The sequence below is a fragment of the Delphinapterus leucas genome, chromosome 15 (genome assembly GCF_059928025.1).
Source record: "Delphinapterus leucas isolate spDelLeu-1000000601 "Yukka" chromosome 15, BTC_Dleu_Yukka2, whole genome shotgun sequence".
In the NCBI taxonomy this organism is placed as follows: domain Eukaryota; kingdom Metazoa; phylum Chordata; class Mammalia; order Artiodactyla; family Monodontidae; genus Delphinapterus; species Delphinapterus leucas.
Window position 1 is genome coordinate 51721968 of NC_143143.1, and position 24795 is coordinate 51746762.

At 36.8% G+C, this 24795-nt stretch overlaps 1 protein-coding gene across 1 annotated transcript in view; it reads right to left on the minus strand.

The window, feature by feature from the left end:
• The window catches only part of PLCB1 (phospholipase C beta 1), a 682471-nt gene that overhangs the window by 101074 nt on the left and 556602 nt on the right, over window positions 1–24795 (minus strand). Inside the window, exons 18-24 of the mRNA XM_022556517.3 lie at window positions 24036–24160; window positions 20278–20432; window positions 17154–17318; window positions 15466–15565; window positions 14547–14651; window positions 13436–13545; window positions 838–970 (exon numbers count right to left, since the gene is read on the minus strand). Coding sequence (XP_022412225.1) covers window positions 838–970; window positions 13436–13545; window positions 14547–14651; window positions 15466–15565; window positions 17154–17318; window positions 20278–20432; window positions 24036–24160 — 893 coding nt within the window. The remainder of the gene's footprint in view (window positions 1–837; window positions 971–13435; window positions 13546–14546; window positions 14652–15465; window positions 15566–17153; window positions 17319–20277; window positions 20433–24035; window positions 24161–24795) is intronic.

Here is a 24795-nt window from a genome sequence, read left to right on the forward strand (position 1 = left end):
ATATTCACTATTTAAATTAATTATTCATATTCTAGAAACACACTAACTGTTTGTATTTGGTATATAAAAACTTCATTTGAAAATATCACTTCTTTTTATACACAGGTTATCTCCTTATTACTATTAATCTCAACAACCTCCTTTCTTAAGTAGTCTCAGTAGGAGCATAGAAGCTAAAGGGAAGAATTTTAGGATCGTGGAGAACTGGTGTCAGTCTTGTCTTCACTCTTCAATAGCGACCTGGCCTTCAAGAAGTACCTTGTCATTTCAAAACTGCAATTTATTCATCTGCACCATGGGGGCAGTGGTAGAATCAACCCTCAGAAGCCTGGTTTAAGAGTTAAACGAGATAATCCACGTGAAGCATTTAGCAACGTGCTCAGCACATGACAGGCACTTAAAATTGGTGAAAGGAAGTGGAGAAAGATGCGAAGGAATTCTTGGCAGAAACGTAACTTAGTGAGGTAGAACTAAGAATGTGCTTCTAAAGCATAGCTGCATATAAGGTGCTTGAAGAACACTTCACACACCCTGCCAGCAGATGGACCATAATCCATCACTACATAAAGACATGGGAAATCTGGGTGATATTTTGTTGTGGCTTCGTAAATTGTCAGCAGAGCCAGGTGAGCACTTATGAGTCTCTTGGCCTTCCTTCATTCCTTCCTTCCTTCCCTCATTCATTCTCTCATCACATGTTTCTGGAGCATCTCCTAAGTCCATGCATTTTTGCCCAAGTGATGTTTTCGCTAAGTCAATCATGCTGCCTCCTTCAGTGGTACATATAAACTAGAGGCTACTAGTCATGTAGCACAGCTCTCTCATCAGAGTGTTTACCTGGAGCTGGTTGGCTGTGGAGAGCCTGGGAGGGTGGTTTGGGTGTCAGGGATGTAGTGTGATTCATCCCGTTTTCTGCTGGAGTTGTCCTGGCTTCACTTGGAGCTTCTGACTGTGTTTCCCCAGGATCAGCCTAAAATCATAAACATCCTTTAATTTTTCACACTTCTTATGGTTCTTTTGTGATCGTCCTAAACCCAAAAAGCTACATTTGATAGCATTTTCACAACTCATTTGGACTCTGAAATATCACATCTGAAATTGTGCAGAAAGCAGGGTAAAAACAGCATGGTGTTGAACCATGGTTTTGGCCAGTTAATTGTATTAAAGGACCTGATATTTATGCTTTTCTATGCCCACTGCTCTTGGACGTGTTCTCCAGCACTGACTCTGGACCTGAGCATGTGATTTGCTTTGGTAAAATGAGAGAGTAGCAAACTAGATATAAGTAGTGGATTGAAAAGCCATTTGCAAATGTTTCTTCTCTTTCTCAGACCCCTGCTATAGCCAGGGAGGATGAGAGCCCACATGGAGGAGAGCTGAGTCATGTAGACAAGGATGTCCTGGACCAGCCAGCCCTGAGCTGACAACATACACTTAAGTGAGCCCACCTAAGATTAGCTGAACCTGGTCCAGATCAACAGAACTGCTCAGCTGACCAAATGACTCATGAACAATAATAAGTAGTTGATGTTGTAAGCCACTGAGTTGGGGGATTGTTTGTTATGCAGCAGTAGCTAATTGATACACTGGTTATAAACATCGATTTTGGAGCCAGACTTACCTGGGTTCAATTTCTGGCCCTGCCACTTATTAGTATTGTGATATTGGGCAAGTCTGTCCCTCACTTTCCTCATCTTTATAGATGGGGATATGTATGTACTGGGGATCATAATATTATCTATATTGTAAGGTTGTTTAGAGGATCAAATAAGTTACTATTCATAAAGTGCTTAGAATAATTCCTGGCACAGAGTAAATTTGTGCATGTTAAGTAAATAGATAAAACATTTAAGCTTGTATAATACTACCAATAAATAATAATAACAGATACATTAAAACTTATGAAATCTCTACTCCATTCCCTCCAGCAGCTAGTCTGCTATGCCCTGTGCAGAGCAAACATTTAATGTTTGAGGAGTAAATGTTGATCTTTATAAAATAATTGCCTCAGTAATTATATACCATTTTAGCGAAGCTTTTCAGGGTTCTGCAACTCTTGTCTCAGGATTGCCTTCTGAGTCCAAGGCAGATTTTACTGACATTGAGGATATCCTGATGCTCTACTTTGTTGTACATTAAGAAAATATATTAGGAAGTGGCCAAGAGTCATTTGGAGCTCAATGTTGTGACATTTTGTTATGTAATTACAGACAGTAGATTGCCTTATGATAACATTTTTAGAAAATGTAAGATGAGAATGAAAATAATGACACATTGTCACAAGTGGCTTTTAATCTGTCCCCCCAAAGCATCTTTAAAACACAAGTTCCAACACTGCTTTTGGTGATGGCAGAACTTATTTTAATTCAACAAACAATCCCTGTTTACCTACTACAGCCTGCTCTGCTCAGAGCTGATGGTATTGAGATGTAAGGGATGAGCCTGGGGTCAGTGGCGGGGCAGGGGGCAGAGTGGGGGCTAAGGAACCTAGACCAGTGACCTTGGCAGCCTGTAGAACTCATGATGCAGAACTCTGTCTTCTGAAAAATGGCTACTTTGAATGGGGAAGTTCTGGTATGTTTGTGTTGTTCAGTTACATCCATCAGGAAAAGTCTCCCTAGAATCATTATGCCAAGGGGAGGGATTTCATATTTTTTGTTCAGCAAGAGATTGCAAACTGGAGGCTTAGGGTCCAACTGGAGTGCACTGAAATGTTCTAGGGTCCAAATGGAGTGCATCGAAATGTTCACCCAATGCTGCCAGATTTTAAAAATAAGGAGATTTTACATTAATAAAATGGATCTCTTGCTTCAGTTGAAAAATCAGATTGGGCAACACTGGGCCTGCTTTCCCGCTCTGGATGAGAACGGAGGGGTTTCTGCCTCTTTAAGGACACTCCCCTGTGACTCATTTAAACTTTACCTGCCTCAGTCGTGTAGGCATTTGGGTTTGCAGGAGATACTTGAGAAGACTGAACTATCATAGATGTTTGACCACACAATTCATAAAGGAAATGCATTTACATTGCACAGGAGAGACTGAAGTAAAGGGAGTGCTGGACAGAGCACTGGATCATCAGCAAAGTTACCCATTGGCCTTGTTCCTCTGGCTTGACTACAGTGGGGGTAAAACTTCCCAGCCTCCCAGCCATAGGGGGCGCCCGTGGTCACCAAGCTCAGCTGCCGGGAAAACAGGGACAGAAGGTGCTCCTGTTCCATGGGCGGCTGATCTTGCCCATTTTTATATCCAGGCAGGTTTCTGGAAACAGGTGGGGATGAATCAGATTCTTCCCGGTGTGATAGCTGGCTGAAATTAGCCCTCTGGAAGAGGATAGGGAAGAAGAAAATTTTGATGGAGGAAAGCATGGAGGTGATGGAAAGCCAGCTTCCATGAAGGCAATACTGTGTGGCTTCTTTTTGGCAACTAGGTGTAGTGCCCTGGGGGTCTCAGGCTGGAGGTGTATTCAAAATGAACCCAGCAAGCTTATTTTGTCTGTACCAGGTTTGCAGGCATTCCATGGGGCTGTGTGCCCTTGGGAAATCAAGTTCAGTCATTAACTTGAATCAAGATGCAGGAAATAGAAGCTCTGCTTATCAAGGGTATGTAAGACAAAGCCCTTACATTGCAGAAACTGATATAATGTATGAATTCAGACATTTTTTAAAAAATAGATAAATGTTGAGGAAACGCACTGGCAAACACTTTGTAGTTACAACTGAGGATCAAGAGATCACCAAAGTTTGGTGCTGGATTTGAGGTAAGCTTTGGAGAAATGCTTGGTCCAGGGGTCCTGGGGATGCCTCCAGGCAGGGTGGACGGCACCACATAACCCTGGGGGTTGCAGGGGCACCCTTGGCACTGTACAGTAACAGGTAGTCAATAGAAATGATGGAAATGAGCGAAATGGACTAGATTTCAGGCAATAGGGCAAAGCGAGGCTGTGCCCAGACCTGGAGGGGGAGCTCCTGGGAGGGGCGACTGAATTCCAGCCAATTATTGCCTAGGCTGCGAGGAAAGCTGGGAAACTGACTTTTTGGTGCAATATCTCCCAATTTAAAACCACTGAGATGCCAAAGCACATCTTCAGAGCGCAAGTGGTCCAGAAGCTGCCCATCCGTACCCTCTGCTCAGAGGAGAGAGCTTGCCTGGGTTTTCGGGATTGTGTCAAGTCAGCAATGTACCCAGAGCCACCGCTGGAAACGCAGTGGGCGGGGCCAACTGGTCTGCAGCCCCGCCCCGCCCCCCACCTCCCCCCCGCCCCCCCCCCGGGGACCCAGCAAAAGTGGAGAGAAAAGAGCGGGTAAGGAGGACCCTGAATGCTGGGCTAAGGAATTTGGGGCTCCTTGTGTAGACTGACCCTTGTCAGGGACCTCTTAGGATTTTCTGGAAACAGATTTTATTAACTTAGTGAGAATCTATAGTGGCAAATATATCGGACTGATGCTTAAAATATGTTGCTAACAAAGGGCAGTATATACAGATTTGAATTGGCTGTTCCCTATTGGAGATTGACCATAGAAGCAGCTGTAGATCACCGCGGGCCAGACACCGTTACACACGCCAGCTTCGTCGCAGCCAGACAGCGAAGGCAGCCGCTCAACTCCATTATACAGCAAAGAAGTCAGAGGCGTTATTAAAGACTTTACTAAAGACTTGCTAGAAGCCACACTGTTAAGGGTGCGACTGGTGTTTGAATATATGTCATAGTCTAAAGTTTGAATTTTTCTACTGCACTAGTTCACCCTGTATTCTATGATAATAGCAACTTAAGGAACCACAATAGTAACTTACGTTACTGCGGAGATACAGAGATGTATAAATGTAAAGACCATTCTCAAAGAGCTTACTCTGTTGCACTAAAAAGGCATTCAGGTATTAAAAATTAAATTTTTGATATCATCACTGAAAGGTTGAATAATTCCCACTCTGTGGATATGTGAGATGAAATGCAAAAACCAAATTCCTTGCTCCACTCACAAGCATCAGTGGAAGTCAACACTTGTGACTTGCTTTCTCCCCAGTCTTTGTCCAAATATTCTTTTTTATGTGCTTGAATGAAATAAGCCTGAAATTCTTTCGCATTGCACTGGAAATTACAATAGAAACAAAAGAACTAGAAATATCAGTTTTCTCAATTTAATGGTGAGACTCTTGGGATCCAATTAAACAAATTTCAAGGAAAGAAGGTTCAGAAATTGATATTTCACTTGCACCAAGTTTTGCTTAGCTGGGTAGAGAAAAATCAACTACAGCAGAAGTAGGTCACTGCCCTCCAGTGGCCAAATGAGAGCATTACACTATTTTTCCTTCAAAACATGAAACAGTGGACTTTTTAAAGCCAAGATTTTATAAAAAATAATATTTATGTCCTTACTATATCAAAAATAAACAGAAGCGCCTTAAAATATAACACAAGTGGATCAGTAAAAGTATAACTGGAAAGGCCATTTTTACAAGTTTTAGAGAAGGAGGAGATGCCATTTGGTATGCTAGTTGAAAAGATTTCTATCCCAGGCACTGAAAATTTGGATCTGATGATGAAGCAAGAGAGAACTCAAATTTCTGGAATTTAGTGGGGTGGTTAAGATGGTAAGTTAAGGGTCTTCCAAACACCAGAATGTGTTGACTGAGCTACTGGAGGTGTCGGTGTCCTTCCTGAGTCATCTAAAAAGTACAGTCCCTTCCAGGTAGTGGTTAGGATGACAGCATCTTGACTCAGATACTAGATGAGTGAGGGCAAGGGCAAGGTCATCAGTGTTTCCAGAATACTGAGGGCAAGACTCATAATTTCATCATGCAGAATTCCAGTCCACTCAGGACAAATGTGGGCAGTGGATGTGGCTTCATCAAAACTAGCCTTAAGAAAGAGCTTGCTTAAACACATGTACAACTGGTACCTTAAATTTATATTACCTGAATGAAATTAGATGATGTATCTACCCCACATTTCTAAAAATTTCAGAACATTTCTAAAAACTATATCCTGTATGTGTTCTGAAGCATTGAGGGAGGAAGTATGCTAATATTTGCAGCCTACTTTGAAATGCATCAAAAATCAGTTGCAATAATGAAAGGATAGAGGGATTTATAGATGGATATATATGTGATAAAGAAAATGCATCAAAATTGGAATTGTGGAATCCAGGTGATTGATATATGGGTGTTCTTTTTCAACATCTGTGTATGTTTGAAAATTTTTAGAATAAATTATGACAAAACTCTGATATTTTTAAGAGTTTACCAAAGTGAGTTAAAGCAAAAGACAGCTTTAAGGAGCTGAATAAATTCATCTGTTGACTTCAGTTTTTGTCATCATATGTGTCATCATACAAAGAAATCATCAGCATTCACATGGTGTCTCTTTGTTGAAGCCTTAGTGACAGCTGCAAGTTACATACATATGTGTAAATTTTTATTCCAGTCTTTCTCCAGACTTTAAGGACTATGAGAGCATCTGATTTTTCTCATCATTATATCTCTATATTGCCCAGCATGGTGACTGATGCAGCGTGTTAAAAAAAACTTTTATTAAATGAATGCATTAAGACATACACAGTTTGTTTCCTCCTCGTGTATAATCAATAGACGTAGTATCAGTGACAAAATCCTGAAACTAAAGAACCATCTAAATGTTATGTTAAAAAATATTTTTGAATGAATGAATCAATGGGTGAAAAATATGAAGATGCTGCTCTTTCTGTGTCTGTGGCTAGAGAATCTGCATTTAGTTCATAATTGCAACAGCTTATTTAGAAAGAGATTAAAGGGTGACAGCTCTGCTGACTATTTTGTGTTGCCTATGTTACCATTCCTACCAGCTTTAATTTGTTGGAAATATTTTGATACAGTCTCCAAACAAATCAGCAGAAATGAATTCTTTGAGTTAGGCAGAAATCAAGGATTCCTCCTTTAAAGAAAACATGGGCCAAACATCCTTCACATTCATCTTTTGGAAATGTATCTTTTATATTAACTAAGCAAATTATTTGTCAAAGACTATCATCAATCACTCACAGAACAGATTCTGGACAATCCTCCAAGGAGAGTTTCTCCTGTAGCTCTTCCCAGGTTCCTGAGATTGAACTGACATTTTAGAGTGGATGGAATTAATGGCTATTCAATTGCATGTGGGGAGAGCCAGGTGCTTGTGAGAGACAGATGCAGGGCTCCAAAGCATTGGTTCTCAATGTGTGGTCCCTGGACCAGCCTCATTAGCATCGCTACAAACTTAGAAATGCCAATTCTTGGTCTACCTCAGACCTACTGAACCAGAAACTCTGCGGTTGGGCCCAGCAATCTGTGCCTTTAGGAGCCATCCAGGTGATCCTGATACATACTAAAATCTGAGAGCTTTGCTACTCAAAATATGGTCCAGCCCAGCAGCGTCAGCATCACCTGGAATCTTGTCAGAAATGCAGAATTTTGTGCCCTGCCCCAGACCGATTAAATCTGAATCTGTATTGAAACAAGATCCCTGAGTGATCCGTACGCACATTAAAATTTGAGAAACCTTGCTGTAAAGCAGAGTGAAAAACTTTGTCATTTAGTCATGCTTTTATAATCCCTATGGTATTGGTCATGGCATGGATTCTGGATTCATCGCTGTTTTAGGCAGATGAACCCAAAGCCCCTCATTAGAATCCATTGAAATTTTAAAAATTGTTATGGAGGAGGTCTGTAAAAGCAGTGGAATTGAACTGTTCATTGAGTAGTTTTAACTCAAATGAATATATGGTCTTCTTTTGAGATCTCATTTAAAAAGACCCTGGTTCCTCCATTTATTGGCCATTGATACTAAGCAAGTCACTCTATCATTATAAGCAACTGTTCCCTCTTCTAAAACTGGGGACTATATGTTTGTGCTAGTTCAGGCCCAGTTTTACCCAGGGTATCCAATCAAAGTGCCTTATAAACTCCAAAACTGTGTAGAAATGAAAGGGACAGGGTCATTATCTAAAGGCCATTACCCAAAAGGCAAACTTTCTCTTCCTACTTTATTGGATGCTTTAAAGTTCAGGGATGGTGAGAAACTATTGTTTCTGTAAGTTGGTATTTTTTTTCTTTTCTTTCAAATTTTTATTTTAGATCATAGCACATATGTATTTGACTTAAACCTGGAATACTACACTTATGAGTCTTTGCAGAAAATAAATTCATGTGACTCCATAAAAATTTTCTTTAAAATAACATGACATTACTTCTGTGATATATGTGGCATATTTTTATACACATGCAAGTGAAAAGTTAGAATGAAATGGTCCTTGATCTATAATTTAAAAATATTAAAAGAGAAAATTTCTTAATATTTTTTATCAAACTATGGGACTATCACCATCATTATCAAGAAACATTTATTTAGTGTATGTATTTTTCTAAGTACAGAGGTTTTTTTGAGATATAATTGACATATAACATTATATTAGTTTCAGATGTACAACATAATGACTCCATACTTGTATATATTATGAAATGATCACCACAATAAGTCTAGTTAACATCCATCACCACACATAGTTACAAACATTTTCTTGTGATGAGACCTCTTAAGACCTACTCTCCTGGAAACTTTCAAGTATACACGTGGTATTATTAACTATAGTCACCATGCTGTACAATACACCCCTAGGACTCAGAGCTTTTTTATAAGCCAAAGTATAACCCCTCCCACTTCCCCAACTACCTCTAATATTTGTTTCTCTTTTATGTAAGTTGGTATTTTGCTAAATCATTATTTGAGGAGGAAGAGAATCCAAAATGACCACTAAACCTCATCTTTGATTTTAGTGCCAAGTTCTTGGACAGTGGGTAAAGCATCAAGCTCCCATCTTGGAAAATTTAAATGACACCCAAGGCCTTATTAAGTTTAAACACTCTAACTTTTTGAGAGCACCACCTTGGATTTTTTTCTGTTGGATTATCCTACTGGTAAAGTTCATACCATACCATAGGATCTTTTTCTTTTCAAATAATCGATCCCATTGAAGATGCCCACAGTGCCATACACAGAATTAGGAAATAAATTATTTTAGATAAATTTCAGTTCACTTATAAGAGCATATGAATCTGACAACTTAAAAAAGTAGGCCTGGGCTTCCCTGGTGGCGCAGTGGTTGAGAGTCCGCCCTCCGATGTAGGGGACACGGGTTCGTGCCCTGGTCCGGGAAGATCCCACATGCCGCAGAGCGGCTAGGCCCGTGAGCCATGGCTGCTGAGCCTGCGCGTCTGGAGCCTGTGCTCCGCAACAGGAGAGGCCACAACAGTAAGGGGCCCGCGTACCACAAAAAAATAAAATAAAATAAATAAATAAATTAAAAAATAATAATAAAATAAATAAATAAAGTAGGCCTCTTGGAATAAATGAAATTTGAATACTACCAAACAGCTTTTCTCTTTTCAACATCAAAAGAATGTGAAGACCACTCACACACCTTCACTTGTATCATGAACACACAGGTGATAGAGGGCCAGCAGGCAGTGTACAAACCAGCCGAATAGGTCCCACATATATAAACCTAACTTACTGAAGAACAAGTTCTAATAATATCCAGTGATTGAAAGGGAGAAATCTTGACATCTGATTCAACAGAAAATTCAATTCAAAGGATTATTATTTAAAGTAAAGGTCTTATAATCTGTGGTCAGTCATCCAGGTGACCTGCTACAGAGGACAGAAAGATGAAAAAGGGCTAGTCCTTATTAAAGGTTAGTAGAAAATTACAGTTTTGTTATTGAGGTAGTGAGATGTGGTGTAGTGTAGACCCTTGCTACTCAAGGTGTGGACCATGGAAGTGTTATCCCATCACCTGGGGCTGGTCAGAGATGCTGAGCCTCAGGCCCTAGTCCAGACCTATGTTATTAGGTGGGATCAGCCTGTTATTATGATGCCTTGGTCTGCACATTAAACTTCTAGAAGTGTTGGTGTGGAACATGAGTTCTGGAGCTAGATTGCTTGGATTTCAATCCCAACTCTGCTCCTTAGTAGTTGTGTGGCACTGGACAAGGAACAGAATCTCTCAGTGCCTCAGTTTCTTCATCTGTTAAACGGCAATAAAAATAGTCGTTAAGAAATACGGATGTTTTAGGACTTAATGTGTTAATAAACATTAAAAGGCTCAGAATGGTGCCAGGTACATTGTAAGCACTCAGTAAAATGTTTCTGCACTCCTTGATGTGCTAAAAACAAGTCATGTTCAAATATTGCATTTGGAATATCACATATATTTTGCAGTCAGTACATTGGATATTTACTTTATTCTCCTTAGAGGTGTGTTTTATTTTATTATTATTTTTTATTTATTTATTTTTATTTTTTTGCGGTACGCGGGCCTCTCACTGCTGTGGCCTCTCCCGTTGCGGAGCACAGGCTCCAGGCGTGCAGGCTCAGCGGCCATGGCCCACGGGCCCAGCCACTCCACGGCATGTGGGATCCCCCTGGACCGGGGCACGAACCCGTGTCCCCTGCATCGGCAGGCGAACCCCCAACCACTGCGCCACCAGGGAAGCCCTAGAGGTGTATTTTAAAAATAGAAAATAAAAATGTTACTGATGTCTCATTAGTCATCTCTATTAACCACATTAAACTATTAGGGCTGTGGAACATTTTTTTTTTAATTAAGAACTTTTGTAAAGAAAAATATATATACATAGAAAACATGCTAGAAGGACATACACCAAAAGTGTTAACAGTATCTGCAAGATTACTGAGAAGCCTTTTTGTTTCTTTGTTTTTAAACAATATTTTATTTAGGGAAATAACTATAAATATTATAAAGCCTTTGTTATGATTCAGATTAGGCAACCTTCTATGACTTTACTAACACATCATCCTGAATTGTGACTTTAAAAGAGACAAAATAAATCCAGCAACTCAAATCTCTGTTATCCCTTAACTTCCAATTATATACTGGAATTATATATATATATATATTTGTAATTCTATCTACCTATCTATCTATCTATTTCACATGATCTGAAACAAATGTCTGCTGTTCAAAGCATGGGGGAATTTTCAACTTTCCTACTTATTTGGTTTGCAAAGTACTCTATGAAGATAATTTATTAGACTGTTTCAATTCTGGGAATATTTTGTAGTCCAACAAAGTCTTTCATTTTCAAATAGAAATGACCTTTATAACTACCAAGTTAAAAGGATTATACTAAAAAAGTCTTTGCTGCTAAAATAGTGTCTCCAGTGCCTGCCATGTCCTAGATATAATTTTCTTTTGAGAAAACCAGTTACTTATTTTCAGTGGCCTCATTCAAACAAACTTACATTATTACAAGACAAGATAAAGGGCATACTGGTGTTCAAAGGTGTGAAATGACTTTCCTCTCCCAGCATTACATGGTAGGGCAAATGACTTTTTTCTCAAGCTTTAAAAATGAAATCAGTTAAGGGTTTAGACATTTCAAAGGAAAAAATTGTATTTTTCTCTATTGTCATATGGAATCGATGTGATTCAGTGCCTCTAAAATTATTTCTAAAATTGCAAATGTTCAAATATTCTTTGAGTTTAATCAGCATTACTGAAAATCCTTATGACCATTATTTTTAGAGGAGAAACAAAAATAATGTTGACCTAAAATTCTACTTCTGTATTTTTATAACCATTAGTATTACATTCTCCCCAAATAGCTTTTTTTAAAAAAAAAAAATTGAAGTATAGTTGATTTACAATGTTGTGTTAGTTCCAGGTGTACAGCAAAGTGATTCAGTTATACATATACATGTATATGTATATATATATTCTTTTTCAGATTCTTTTCCATTATAGGTTGTTACAAGATATTGAATTCTCTGGGCTATACAGTAGGTCCTTGTTGATTATCTATTTTGTATATAATAGTGTGTACCTGTTAATCCCAAACTCCTAATTTGGAAGTAAATTCATGTCTACCATTAGGCATAATTTTCCAGCAGTGTAAAATTTCCCTATAATACTGCATACAACAGAAAGCATTATTTATAAAACTTTCCAGTCTAACTTTAAATTTCATCAGAGAGGATGATATGTATTTATTGGTTCTATAGGATATGATGCCTGCAGTATAAATAAGAGCCCAGAAAATTTTACTCTGGTGTTAAATATTTTTCTTTTTTACATTTCATTTTTTCTCATGTTCAATTAACTCAACATCTTAGATCAAAAATTTCTAAAATTCTATACAAAAAACAAGGAAATAATCATAAATGTGCTCAAAAACATATTTATGTAATGTTCCCTGAAGATCTGTTTAAAATAGTGAAGCACTCAAAATATCCAACAATAGGAGATTGGAAAAATAAATTATGTACATATGTATGATAGAACATTATGAAGTTATTAAAAGTCATGTAGAAGAACATTTTAAGGCATGCAAAATGTTTGCATTAGGTGGAAATAAAAGGTTAAAACACAGATTGTGAATATTATCCCATTTTATGAAAAAGTACTAATTGTGCATAAAAAGATGAGCTACATATATACCCCATATTTACAGTGTTATCTCTGGGTGGCTTGGGTGTTTGGATTATAGGTGAATTATTTGGGATTTTCTTTTCTCATTTTTATTTTAAAAATTTTCTATGATAAGTCTAGGTTTCTTTATTCTTTTGGAATAAGAAAAAGATGATTTAATAAATAATGTCAACTTTAACGGACTTGCTATTAGTTATAGTTACCCAAACAATTTTCAAGGTTTTCTTTTCTATACTGATAACTCTCCATTTTTCTCATGTTTCCCTGAATTTAACCTCTGAACATTCAAATGAAATATGAAAATAGCTAGTTTCTATCACTATTTGTAATATTGCTGTCATCTCCAATAATCATTAAATTCTATTTCAGTCTACACAGAGGCTTCATATTTTTAAACTTACTTCTATTATTTCTAGAACATTCCTTAACTATTCTTTGCATAGTGACATCTAATTTAGAATAATACACCAATTATTTTGGGAATATGTATTATAATACATATATATACAGTAATAATAGTAATGACTTTATGGCTCACACTACACACCAGGCATTGTGTTAAGTACCTTATGTATTGTAAGAAATCACAAAAGCACTTTGAAAACCCTGTACTTTAAATTAAAGACAAAAGAAAACACCAAATAACTTGATGATCATCTTCTTTTTTAAGTGCCTTATTCACCTTTAATCGACATGAAATTATCTAGAAACTTTCCCCTGAAACAGCAAGATGTGTACTGTTTAATGTGATCACAAAATAAGATGCTGGTGGTGGCCACAGAATGCCAAAAGAGAATGAAATACGAAAAATTCAGGGTATCATATAGATGTTTTGGGAGATGAGGCTGAACTCCATCAAAGTGGTTTTCCAATGTGTTCTTTTCTTCTCCTGAGGGGTGATGTTATGTAGGCAAAGCCATCAACGAGATGTGGTAATCATGCTTCATGCTGTGCCCAAAACTAGAACACCCTCTCACCTCTTTCTTTACTTCTTCTTCATCTTCCAGCGTCAAAGCTGCCAGTTGTTTAGCTCTCTGCTCCATCAGATTCACATATCGGATTGGATTTGACAAAGCTTCAATCACATCTAAATAGGGAAGAGACATTTTAGATCCAAAGGTCCTGGAGATATTGATTATCCACCATCCATCAATCCATCCATCCATTCAATCACCCATCCATCCATGCATTTGTTCATTATCTATTTACTTACCTATCCATTTACTGATTCACCATCCATCTTCCATCCTTCCATCTACCCATATGACTATCTACTTATCCAACCAACGTTTTGGAAATGGACAAGAGTGAGGACCCTTTGCTGAACCCTCAGGAAGAGAGAACTCAAAGGAGGTCATCTCTGAGAGCCAAACTGGACAAGCTCCAACTCAGGATGCCTCAATACTCCAAATTTTATAGTTTATTTTTGAGTGTTTCATCCATTCCAGCAATGGCCCACACACCTGTCTTATTTGGGCCAAATGGTGTTTCATAATGGAGACATTTCACATAAAAAGACTGCTTTCCAAACTGTTGAAAAACTCAATGACTTGGCAATATGGGTCTCATTTGCACATGATACTGTCTAGCTGGAGTGAGTTATAGCTGCCATCTTTGGATGGGGCATGTGCTCCAAGGCTGCCAGAGTCTCCACCACTCCCCAGTATCTTGCACTCAGGCCACTTCACAGTATAAGCATTTAAATTTATGATTCCTGGTTGACATCATCGTAAATTAATTCCTCTAATTTAGGATTTCACCCGTGGAAAGGATCAGGGTTCTAAAACTGGCTGAAGGCAAATTCATTGCACAGGCCTAGATAGACTGTATAGTATCAGGTAGCATTGGTTAGAAAGTACTGGGTCCATGAGAATCATATTACCCAATGGATAAAAATGGTCAATACTTTATGGGCACTTAATTTATTCACAAAGGCTTGATCAATTTACCTCTAAACATGCATACAAACATAGAGGTAATTCTGAGGCCAGAATCTCCTGCCTTTGTTTGGTCTACTTTGCTTTCCACTAAGTCACAAAAATATGGATGACCCCAGATGGAAATATCCTTTTGAGTTAGGTTGTTTACCTGCATATGTATCTGGGACATAGTCCTTCACCTCTATGTAGACAAAGAGAGCTGGCAGCATCAGAGGCTGGTTCCTTTCATTCCTCAGACAGATGTAGTGATAGCCTGGAGGGTGACATCATACCGTGCATCATATTTTCTTGTAACACAGGAACATCTATTTGACATGTGTGTTTATTTTAGGTGACTTTGGGTGACAAACAGCTCACTTCTTTTTCATTTTAATCATATGGTTTTGAGTGGTAGGGTACTATTTTTCTCATCAGACAGGAAAACAATGTTGATGCTGATTTTTTTTCCTTTCACCATGTTTATCCCCACAAGAGAGAATTTGAAACCATATGTCATACATTGAATTATTGGTCCAAATTTATCCCTTGTATATGATCTCTTGACTTGGGGCTTAGCCTGCTTTGGACAATGGGATGTTAGTGATGTAGTACAAGCAGAGGCTTAAAATGCACTTGCAGAAACAGGTGTGCCCTTATGCATTCCACTGGGCTGCCATGAGATGTCTGTGGGCGCCACTGCTCCTTCAGCTGGGGCCCCTGAATGAGCAGATGTGGGAAGACCTAAGCCCAGCCCACAGCCTAAAGCACAGCTACATGGCTGAGACTTGCCAAACCCCGCCACCCCACAGACCTGTGAGCATGAAGATAAAACACTTGTTATAAGCCTTTGAATCTTCAGATAGTTTGTTACACATAATTAACTGGCAAGAGTTGACTTGCCTACTGATCATAGCATGTCACAAAAACATAAAACTGCCAGATTTAAATACATAAATTTATAGTCCTTTTTATGTAACAAAACACCAAAGCAACAAATGGATTCCTAGATCATTCTTTAACAATCATGTAAGGCAGTGATGGTTTTCTCGACAACGTTGATAAAAAGTTTCTCACCACGCTATCCATACCTGGTCGAATTGCTTGTACTGGCAAGATTCGGTGACCAATAAATTTACCTCCTTCTTCATAAACTGCTATCCTCAAACAGGCCAGAGAAGGAAGAACTACCTATAGGACATTAACAGTACATGTGGTTACAAGAAGGAGCAACTGCAAGAAAGAATTAGAAAGGTATTATTTAAACTGGCCCCACTTTTCCAAATCCAAGAAGTTTCTAGTGAGCAAATTGATAAAAAGTTGTTGGTCTATAATTTAGATTTTCAAAAAGAGAAGGATTACCAGAGATATGGCTTCATCTATGTTTCCTCACCTTGTCCAAATGAGGAATCTGTTCAACAAATAGACCATTTTCTTTTGACATGAACATTCTCAAGGTAGAAATGACAAAAGTTCTATGTTTAGAGACAAAGAGTTGGTGGTTTTATCACTGTTTGAGCATTCACTATTATATTTTCAAAGCAAATTACTTTTATACTTTGGAGCAAAAGCAAAAATTAAAAAGTAGCTTTCAAGGATAACTGTCAGAATGGGATTGATTTATATATTTGTTAATTCCCAAATTAGCCAAAAGTACTGCTCACTTTTTTCCCCCCAATGTAAAACATATGGAGTACACATATCCCATGTCAAGAACATGAGGCCAATTGTATCCTTAAATATTTATTTCTTTGGTAACATAAACAAACTAACATTTATTGACTATTTTCAGTGTGTTCGATATTTTCTAAATGTTTTCAGTGCATTAGGGAATATTTATAATAACTCTATGAAGCAGACGGTATTATTAAATCCAATTAGCCTATTAAAAAAAAAACCCTGAAGCACAGAGACCTTTACCATAGATATTCTCTCCACAAAAGACTGCCTTTGTAGATATTTTGGCCAGAAAAAAGCAAAGGGTGGGCTTCCCTGGTGGCGCAGTGGTTGAGAGTCCGCCTGCTGATGCAGGGGACACGGGTTCGTACCCCGGTCCGGGAAGATCCCACATGCTGCGGAGCGGCTAGGCCCATGAGCCATGGCCGCTGAGCCTGCACGTCTGGAGCCTGTGCTCCGCAGCGGGAGAGGCCACAACAGTGAGAGGCCTGCGTACCGCAAAAAAAAAAAAAAAGCAAAGGGTAAGTATCCACTCTACTTTCTACTAGACTTAGCATCTCCCTTTGTGTGTGAAGCATGTGTGAAAATGATTTGCTTTCTGGTGAAGGCAGAGGGAAAGCCCAGTTGAATATAAAAGATTTTAACTCTATCAGACAGACTCCAGACAAGCTACAAAGACCAGCACCAGTGGCTGGAGATTCTAGGGAGTTTAATTAATATACTTTTTAAAGGAAATATGGACTTCCTTTCTCTCCGCTACCATATTATTCCCTACTTCCCACTCTACTTCATTTGAATTATAGTGAAAACATATCATTTATCACTTGTATTATGAGAGGCTATGAGTTAAATTTATATCTTATTCTGGCCTTCCAAATGAGGTATCCTAGAATTAATTGATTTACAATGCAATTATGAAAAATCCAAAAAAGTAACTCATGGAAATCTTGAATAGTTTTTAACATACCTTTGAAAATGCTATTGCATTATTAATGTGTAAATTCCCAAATGAAGCAACCAATAATTCCTCATTTTATTTTTTCCCCAGTGTAAAATACCTAGAAGATGCAGTAACATCTCATATTAAGGACACTAGACCAACCTTTTTGAACACAATGGGTTCTTCTTCCCAGACAGGATTTACAGCATTTCCTTGTGATGTCTTTGTCTTAAATGCCTTCCTCCTTGTGTCCACAGGCAAACCAAACATATCCACTTCCACATAAGTCCCGACTTTCTTATCAGAGAGAAACTGACCTGAAATAATCTAGAAAGTAATAAAAAAGGAACTCTTGATAAATGAATAACAATGATATAAAAGAATACTTTAGGGAGGTACAAATGCTGATGGTGAATGTTGAACCATAATCAAAATAAAATAGAAACCAGAGTACAAATGTGATTTCTTTTTCTGTTAAGGAATTTGCAGAGGAATACTGAAAATGCTGAGGTTAGAAGTCAATTAATAAGACAAAGTTTTATAGGAGGAAGTAAATGAACAAGTATCAAAAGTTTGATGAGATTATGCCTTTGCATTTGAGAGATACATCTATTAAATGTTAAAGATTGATCTGTAGAGCCTTTATCTGAATATAAATGTTTTTCTAATACTTAAAAATGTTATAAGAGAAAAAAATTCTCATTTTAGCATGATTGTAAATGAAATTAAAAGGTCATTTAAGAGTACAAATTTAAAACATAACACACTAGAAAGTCTAGCATTTAAAAAACTTCCTCTTGTTCATAAAATTTGACTTGAAAGAGTGGTTATAACATCATGCTATTCCAATTCTCAAAGCTGTTACACTTTAAATAAAAAGCCACAATGATGATAAAAAAAATACTGAAAACAAATAATGACCTTAAACCATTAAGCCCAATTTATCATCACTCCTAACCTCACCTGGTTAGCCATCCACACAGTAGTGGGTATCCTTTGCCTAGCTATAAAATTAATGAATATTGTGGAGTTAAATGAGATTTTAAAACTACATGTTCATAAAATGTCTCCCACGTCTGCTTCTTTTTCTAACCGAATTTTCAGACTCTGAGGTGTCCTCTGCTTTAACAGAGAGGGGAGCAAGAAAGCAAGTGCTGATGGAGCAGACCCAGAGATCTGATCTGGGTTGTCTTGTTGACAAACCTTCACTTTCTGAGCTCTGGCTGGTGAAAGGGGACAAAATTACCAAGATTGTGGCTGGGCCAGGAATGAGACACAGTGGCGGCCTGAGGATGGCCATCAGAGGCTGAGTGAGGCCAAAGGCAGCTATATGCTGATGTGGCCAGAGATGCCATACAAGATAGAGAGAAAGCCATGAGGAAGAGGCTGTCTGAATTTACCCTGGGACAACTCATTTCTCCTGAATGTTCTCTTTGCCTGGGTGCATGAGACCTGCAGGCAACAATCTCTTTGTTTAATTTCAGGTTCTTCTTAAGAACAACTTAGCTGACATTTTACAACATGTTTGAAACTTCCAAGTTAAGCGATGAGTCACATTGGGAATTCAGATGCATCAAAGATGTTGTGTACTTAAGAGTTTGATTAAAGCAGAGTCCTTAACTAAATTAACGACACTGAGCTTCAATGTTCTCCTGAGTAAAATAGGATGATGGAACACCACTGGAGCTCACAAGTCCATTTTGGCATGATAAAGTCTATGTCAGGGGTTCAAAACAAAGGCAGTACTAGGCGGAAGTGAGCCACATCCTGGCTCCAGATGTAATGTTGAAGGCAGGGCTCAGCTGCAGGTCTCTGATGCATCACGGCCTGTCCATTTAGAGGACACTGACATCTCCAGAACACTGTCTCCACTCTGGACTCAAGCAGCAGTGTACACCTGCCTGGGACTCAACTGTTTCCCCTCAACTTCTCTATGTCGTTGTTTATAATCCTGTCTCTATGTCATTGTTTATAATTGCTTACATTGTCATAGTGGAATTTTCAAGAAAAAATAAATATGCAAGCAAACATATAAAACAAGATGAGCTGACAAACGAGGACAAAAGATTATTATTTTGTCAAAATATTTTTAAGTGGACCCAACTATAACTACAATTGACAAGGATTCTAAAAATAACATTTTATCAGTGTGTGATACTTAAGAGTTTATCTTAAACTTGACAGGAATTAAACATCCTCTGCTGAAAACAATTTCCTAAACTAAATATAATCTTGAAGCTCTGATTCTGCCAAGTTCACTCTGCAGATATACAGTGTGAAATAATTTCAAATGATATCACTGTGAGACACTTCATTGCAATTTTATTTTTAATCGTTGGTGTAAATAACATAAATTTTAAAGTAAAATGGGCTCAACAAGATTAGGGTAGATATAAATTAGTGAAATTGTGACAGAGCATTTTTTTTTTTGCACAGTTTTTTATATGCCTTTAGTTTAGGGTCAATTGGAAAATTGAATTTATGCCCGATTAAAAAATGTTTCTTAGTTCTGCACTTATCCAGTTAAACAGAAAAGAAGTGAAACTTTAAAATGTAAATGCAACTTAAATACAACAACCACAGGCTTATAGGATTCATGTAAAAAGCTCTTTATAAAAATGATTTCCCATTCATAGTATTAAAAGTGTTTTCTCACAACTAAAAAAAAAATTGTATCTCCTGTAACATCAATTTCAAAGACTGCAGAAATCATTTGGAATTAATTTTTTGAGGGTCAGATGTATGCTTAATGACATGATTCTTGTATTTAATATCATTACTACGTGTTATAAATCCCTGAATACTCTGATAGATTTTCAAAAGCCATGCTATGGTAACTTGAGAGCTTTTATTCAATATTTAACAATTTATTGAGAGAATACTTTTTCTCTAATTTTGCTCAGTTTGGCTATCTTCCTAGGACTAATGGGTGGTGGGGGGGGAAGACCAGAAGATTTCTTCAGTATAAGTCAGTAATTTTCGTGGTAAATTTCACCATGGGATCTTTACACCAAAAGAAAGGACAAGCCATGGTGAATCTCACCAACTTGTTTTATTAATTTTGGGTCTGATTTTTATCCTATTAAAAGTGGGGCTTAGTCCGTTTACTTCATGCATGTAGCTTTTGAAAACTGCTAATTCAGATTTAGTCCTTGAAGAAAAAAATGTAAGAAAGAAGTGAAGACTTTACTGGGAATTAAATTCTTCATGACTGAACTACTTTATACAAAATAGGTGATGTTGAAGACTTTTGCTGGGTACAATTGTGTGATAGGGTAGCACATACCTTAACAGATAAAGTGTTGGCCACGATCCCATCCACAATGCCTTCGGTGAATGGATCAAAGTGCTTGTCAGGTCTCCTCATGAACTCTGGCTTCAGTCTGTAGCCACTTTTCCCATTGTATTCATACATCCCCATGTTTATTTGCATAGCCAGGTCTGCATATCAAAAACACAAACTTTATTGTGATTGTATTTATACTTGGAGCAAGAAAGCAAGATTGTATTACAGTCCACTTTTGTTCCTCCTTTAAAAATAAAGATTTAATCATTATAGAAACAGGAAATACAGACAAGAAAAAGAAATTGAGCCGTCATCTCCAAATCCAGAGGTAAACCACTACCAACAGGTTGGTATATATTCTGTTTTTCTAATTCAGATATTTTGAAAATGCAGTACGTCCATTTCATTAAATATTCGTCTGCTTTAATTTTAACAACTGTATAAACTTCTTTTGAATAGATATGTCTGAATACACGGTTTATAACAGCCTCCTCTCTTCCAAGTTTTTGTCATTATGTATAATGTTTTGATGAACATCATTGTGATGAAATCTTTGAAGCCATCATTAACAATGTTCTTAGGAGTGAAATTTCTAGGTCAGAAAATATGCATATTGGAAAAGTTTTTTGATAATTCTTGCTAAGATGCCCTTCAGAAAGTTTAAATCACTTTAAACCTCCAATCCATGTTTTTGAGGATGGACTTCTTCATACTTCACCAACAGTGGTGAAGTGGTGAAATTCTTCTTTTTTCAATTATAAGAAAGAAAAAAGATTTTCTTTTAAAATTTTTCATTTCTTTGATTATTTACTACCAGTATCTAATCACACACTGACTAGTTTCTAATGGAGAAAGATTCCTGGTCAAAGTTTTGCTAAGACTCAGTCAATGTATGAAATAAATGTCTACGTTTGTTGCAATTGCTAGAGCTTAACAAACAAAAAAATACTTTAAAGTCATAAGGAATCTGGGAAACTGTCAATTTCCTCCATATTATCTGAGTCTATTTAGGTGGACAGTAAAGAAGAGATGGTAGAATCATTCCAATGTTCCATGTAACAAACCATTTTTAGAGCAGGGAAAATAAGTGAAATTTTATCTCTCATTTTTTAAAGTATTATGACTATGATACCAAAATTGGACAGAGTACCAAAAAAAGAAAATGATGGACTTATCATACTTAAAAAAAAATAACTTTAAAAGTCTAAAAAATTAATTAGCAAAACATATGTTCTAAAAAATAATACACAAGCAAGTAGAATTTATCCTGGGAACAAAAGGATACTTACATATTAGGAGATATATTAATATAATTTATCACATTTCTCACAAAAGAAGAAATGAACATACGATCATCCCAATAGATGTCAAAGAGACATTTAATAAGATTCAACATAAATTCCTAAAACACTGTTGTCACTTAAGGCAAGTGTAGATTCCTTTAGTGTGTAAAAGACTAGCTGTCTCAAAGTCACAGCCAGCATCTACTCATTGGTATCACAATGTGAAATTCCTGTTAGTGTTAAGATGAAAAGGAAGTGCCCACTCTTAATATTATTATTTAATATTATTTTACAATGGTCAGTCCAAGGCACTAAGAAGGGGGAAAAAGTAGATGTGATTAAATTATTATAATTGTGTATATGAAAAAAACAATAAAATCTACTGGCAAAATAGGCTATTATGAGTTTAGGAAGATGATAATTTCTAAAATACATTTATTTATAAAATAAATATACAAATACCAATATCCAGAAACAATCTGTGAAAAATGTAATGTTAAAAAAAGGATTTAATCTAAAGAAACTATACCTCTAATGAAGACAAGTGATTTTGTTGAGAAACTAGATATAATAATTTTCTGTGATTACAAAAACCCCTAAAACTTAGAAGTTGTCAGTTTTCTTCAGATGAATTTATAAATTTAATGGGATTTTAATCAAAATCTCATTTTCTTTTCAGTGGGGGAGAAAATAACAATTAAACTAAATTCACTTGGAAAAAGAATCCCACTGTCAAGGAAAGAAGAATTGAACGTTAATAGCCATGAAGAATTTCTACTTCCACATATTAAACCATATTATTAAATATTACAATAATAACAATAAGTTATTGGCTCCAGGAAGGTGAAAAATTTATTAATGGAGAAGACTGTACATTGAAAAAATGTACCCAAATTAACAACTAAAAAGGTTACATCTAGGGGCTTCCCTAGTGGCGCAGTGGTTAAGAATCCACCTGCCAATGCAGGGGACACGGGTTGGAGGCCTGGTCCGGAAAGATCCCACATGCCACAGAGCAACTAAGCCCATGCACCACAACTACTGAGCCTGTGCTCTAAAGCCCACGAGCCACAACTACTGAAGCCCATGCTCCTAGGGCCCGTGCTCTGCAACAAAAGAAGCCACTGCAATGAGAAGCCCATGCACCGCAACGAAGAGTAGCCCCCACTCTCCACAATTAGAGAAAGCCCGCAGGCAGCAATGAAGACCCAACGCAGCCAAAAATAAATAAATTAATAAATAAATAAATTTTTTTAAAATAAAAAGGCTACATCTAATAAATTGTAATTTCAGTTTGATCTCTTACTGAGATTATACATGAAAATTAAATTTGCATGGATGAAAGGGTTAAATTACAGATAAAAAAGAAACCATGAAAGAAATAGGAGTAAATATGGATGAATCATTGGGTGTGGAGACTGTAATCATGACAGTAAACCAAGATTCCATAAAATAAAACATTAATCAACCTGATCTCATCTGTTTCACAAAATAAGGCAACATGACCTTTATATAAAAAGTACTGTTATAAATGAATAGAAAAATTGACAAGAGTCCTGAATAGTCAATTCATAAAAGCAGAAATGTAAAAATCAAAACACATACTTAAAATGTTCAACCTCAAAAATAATCAAAGGAATGAAATAAAAAAGAACAAGGAGATATTTTTCTGAATTATTATTATTATTATTTAATTATAATACTTAACCAAGATCTCAAGTGAGAGGGAACAACTTATACATTGCTGATGGAGGAGAAGTCTAGTGCAACATTTTTGATGAACAATTTGGCATTGTGCACAAAGGTTCTTAAAACTTTCACTTCTTTTAATTCTATTTCAGGAACTGTTCCAAAAGAACATTAGGAGATAGACTTGACAATTTATATTCAAGGCTGTTCTCAGGGCACTATTTATAGTAGGAAAAAAATACCCTAATGTTCAGTGATAGGAAATGGGTTTTAGTGAATTGTGAGATGTGCTTAATATACAGCTATTAAAATTCATGATTCTGTATCACATTTAAATATATATAAAGATATATATATATTTAAACAAGTTATTAAGTGAAAAAGCATGTATATGTATATCCAAAAAACTTACAGATTACAATGCCAAAAGTTAACAATGTTGAATTTCTGAGTGGTAACATTCCTCGCAGTTTTATTCTTTTCTTTATAGTTTTTTTTTTACATTTTCTATAATAAATACATATTACTTTAAAAAGTATAAAAGTTTTTGTTTGAAAATAATGCAAAACAACTAGAAATAAAGACTTGTTTATAAACCATTGAAGACAATTTCTCAATTTTCAAAATTCACTTTTTTTTGCAATGATATTTCCTTTATGAAAATGTGCTTTTGTTTGTTTTTTCAGTTAAGTCTGGCAGTTTTTTTCTCCTTGGGAATGGTTATAAAGCCACGAGGAAATGTGCCTTTATAATAGAAAGGAAATGAACATTAATTGTGCTACTTACCCACTGTTTGGAAATTAAGTGCAACCATTTGGCAGCCTGCATTCCAGAAGAGCTGGGGCATGTAGTTGGATGAATCCACACGTGTTCCTTTTGGATATATCCTGCTAAGCTGCATTTTGTTATATCTGGACCATCATGTTAAGTAGTGAATACAATTATAAAAATAATTAGCCAATAATATTAGCTGAGAAGCTGCCTTCCATCTTTCTCCATTGGGGAAATAAATTAAAGATTGATGATCTCCCTGGGCTGGTGGATGAAATAGGTAAAAAGCTTTCTGAACAAACAGAATAAATGTGCTTTTATAATAGAAATGTAGCATCACCTTTGCAGATCCCTGTGGGTAAAAACTAATCAGGTGCAAAGATGGTTGAGTCAATGTGATTTTGTGGAGATTATGAAGGACTGGCTTAGCAATTAAGGACACATGAAGAAGTCCAAGCATAGCAAGTCACGTGACAGGTTGATATTGTGCTTGGCAGAAGCAGATATCATGAACTGTATGGCTATTTTTGAAATGCTCTCTGCTCATTTTCTTAACCTTCTCAGGGAATGCTATTGGCCAAGACTGTGGTACTCTTTATGATTGATAACAAGGTAAATATAGCACAGAAGGTTTTGACCTTGTCTCATATTTTTGTTCCTACCATCATCAGTTTTCCATCCTGAGAACCTTTTAGTTATTGAAGGATGCTATGTCTTTAAAGCACAACTGACTATTTCTATTACCAAGTTTGGTAGAGGTTAGCTCAGGTTCTGA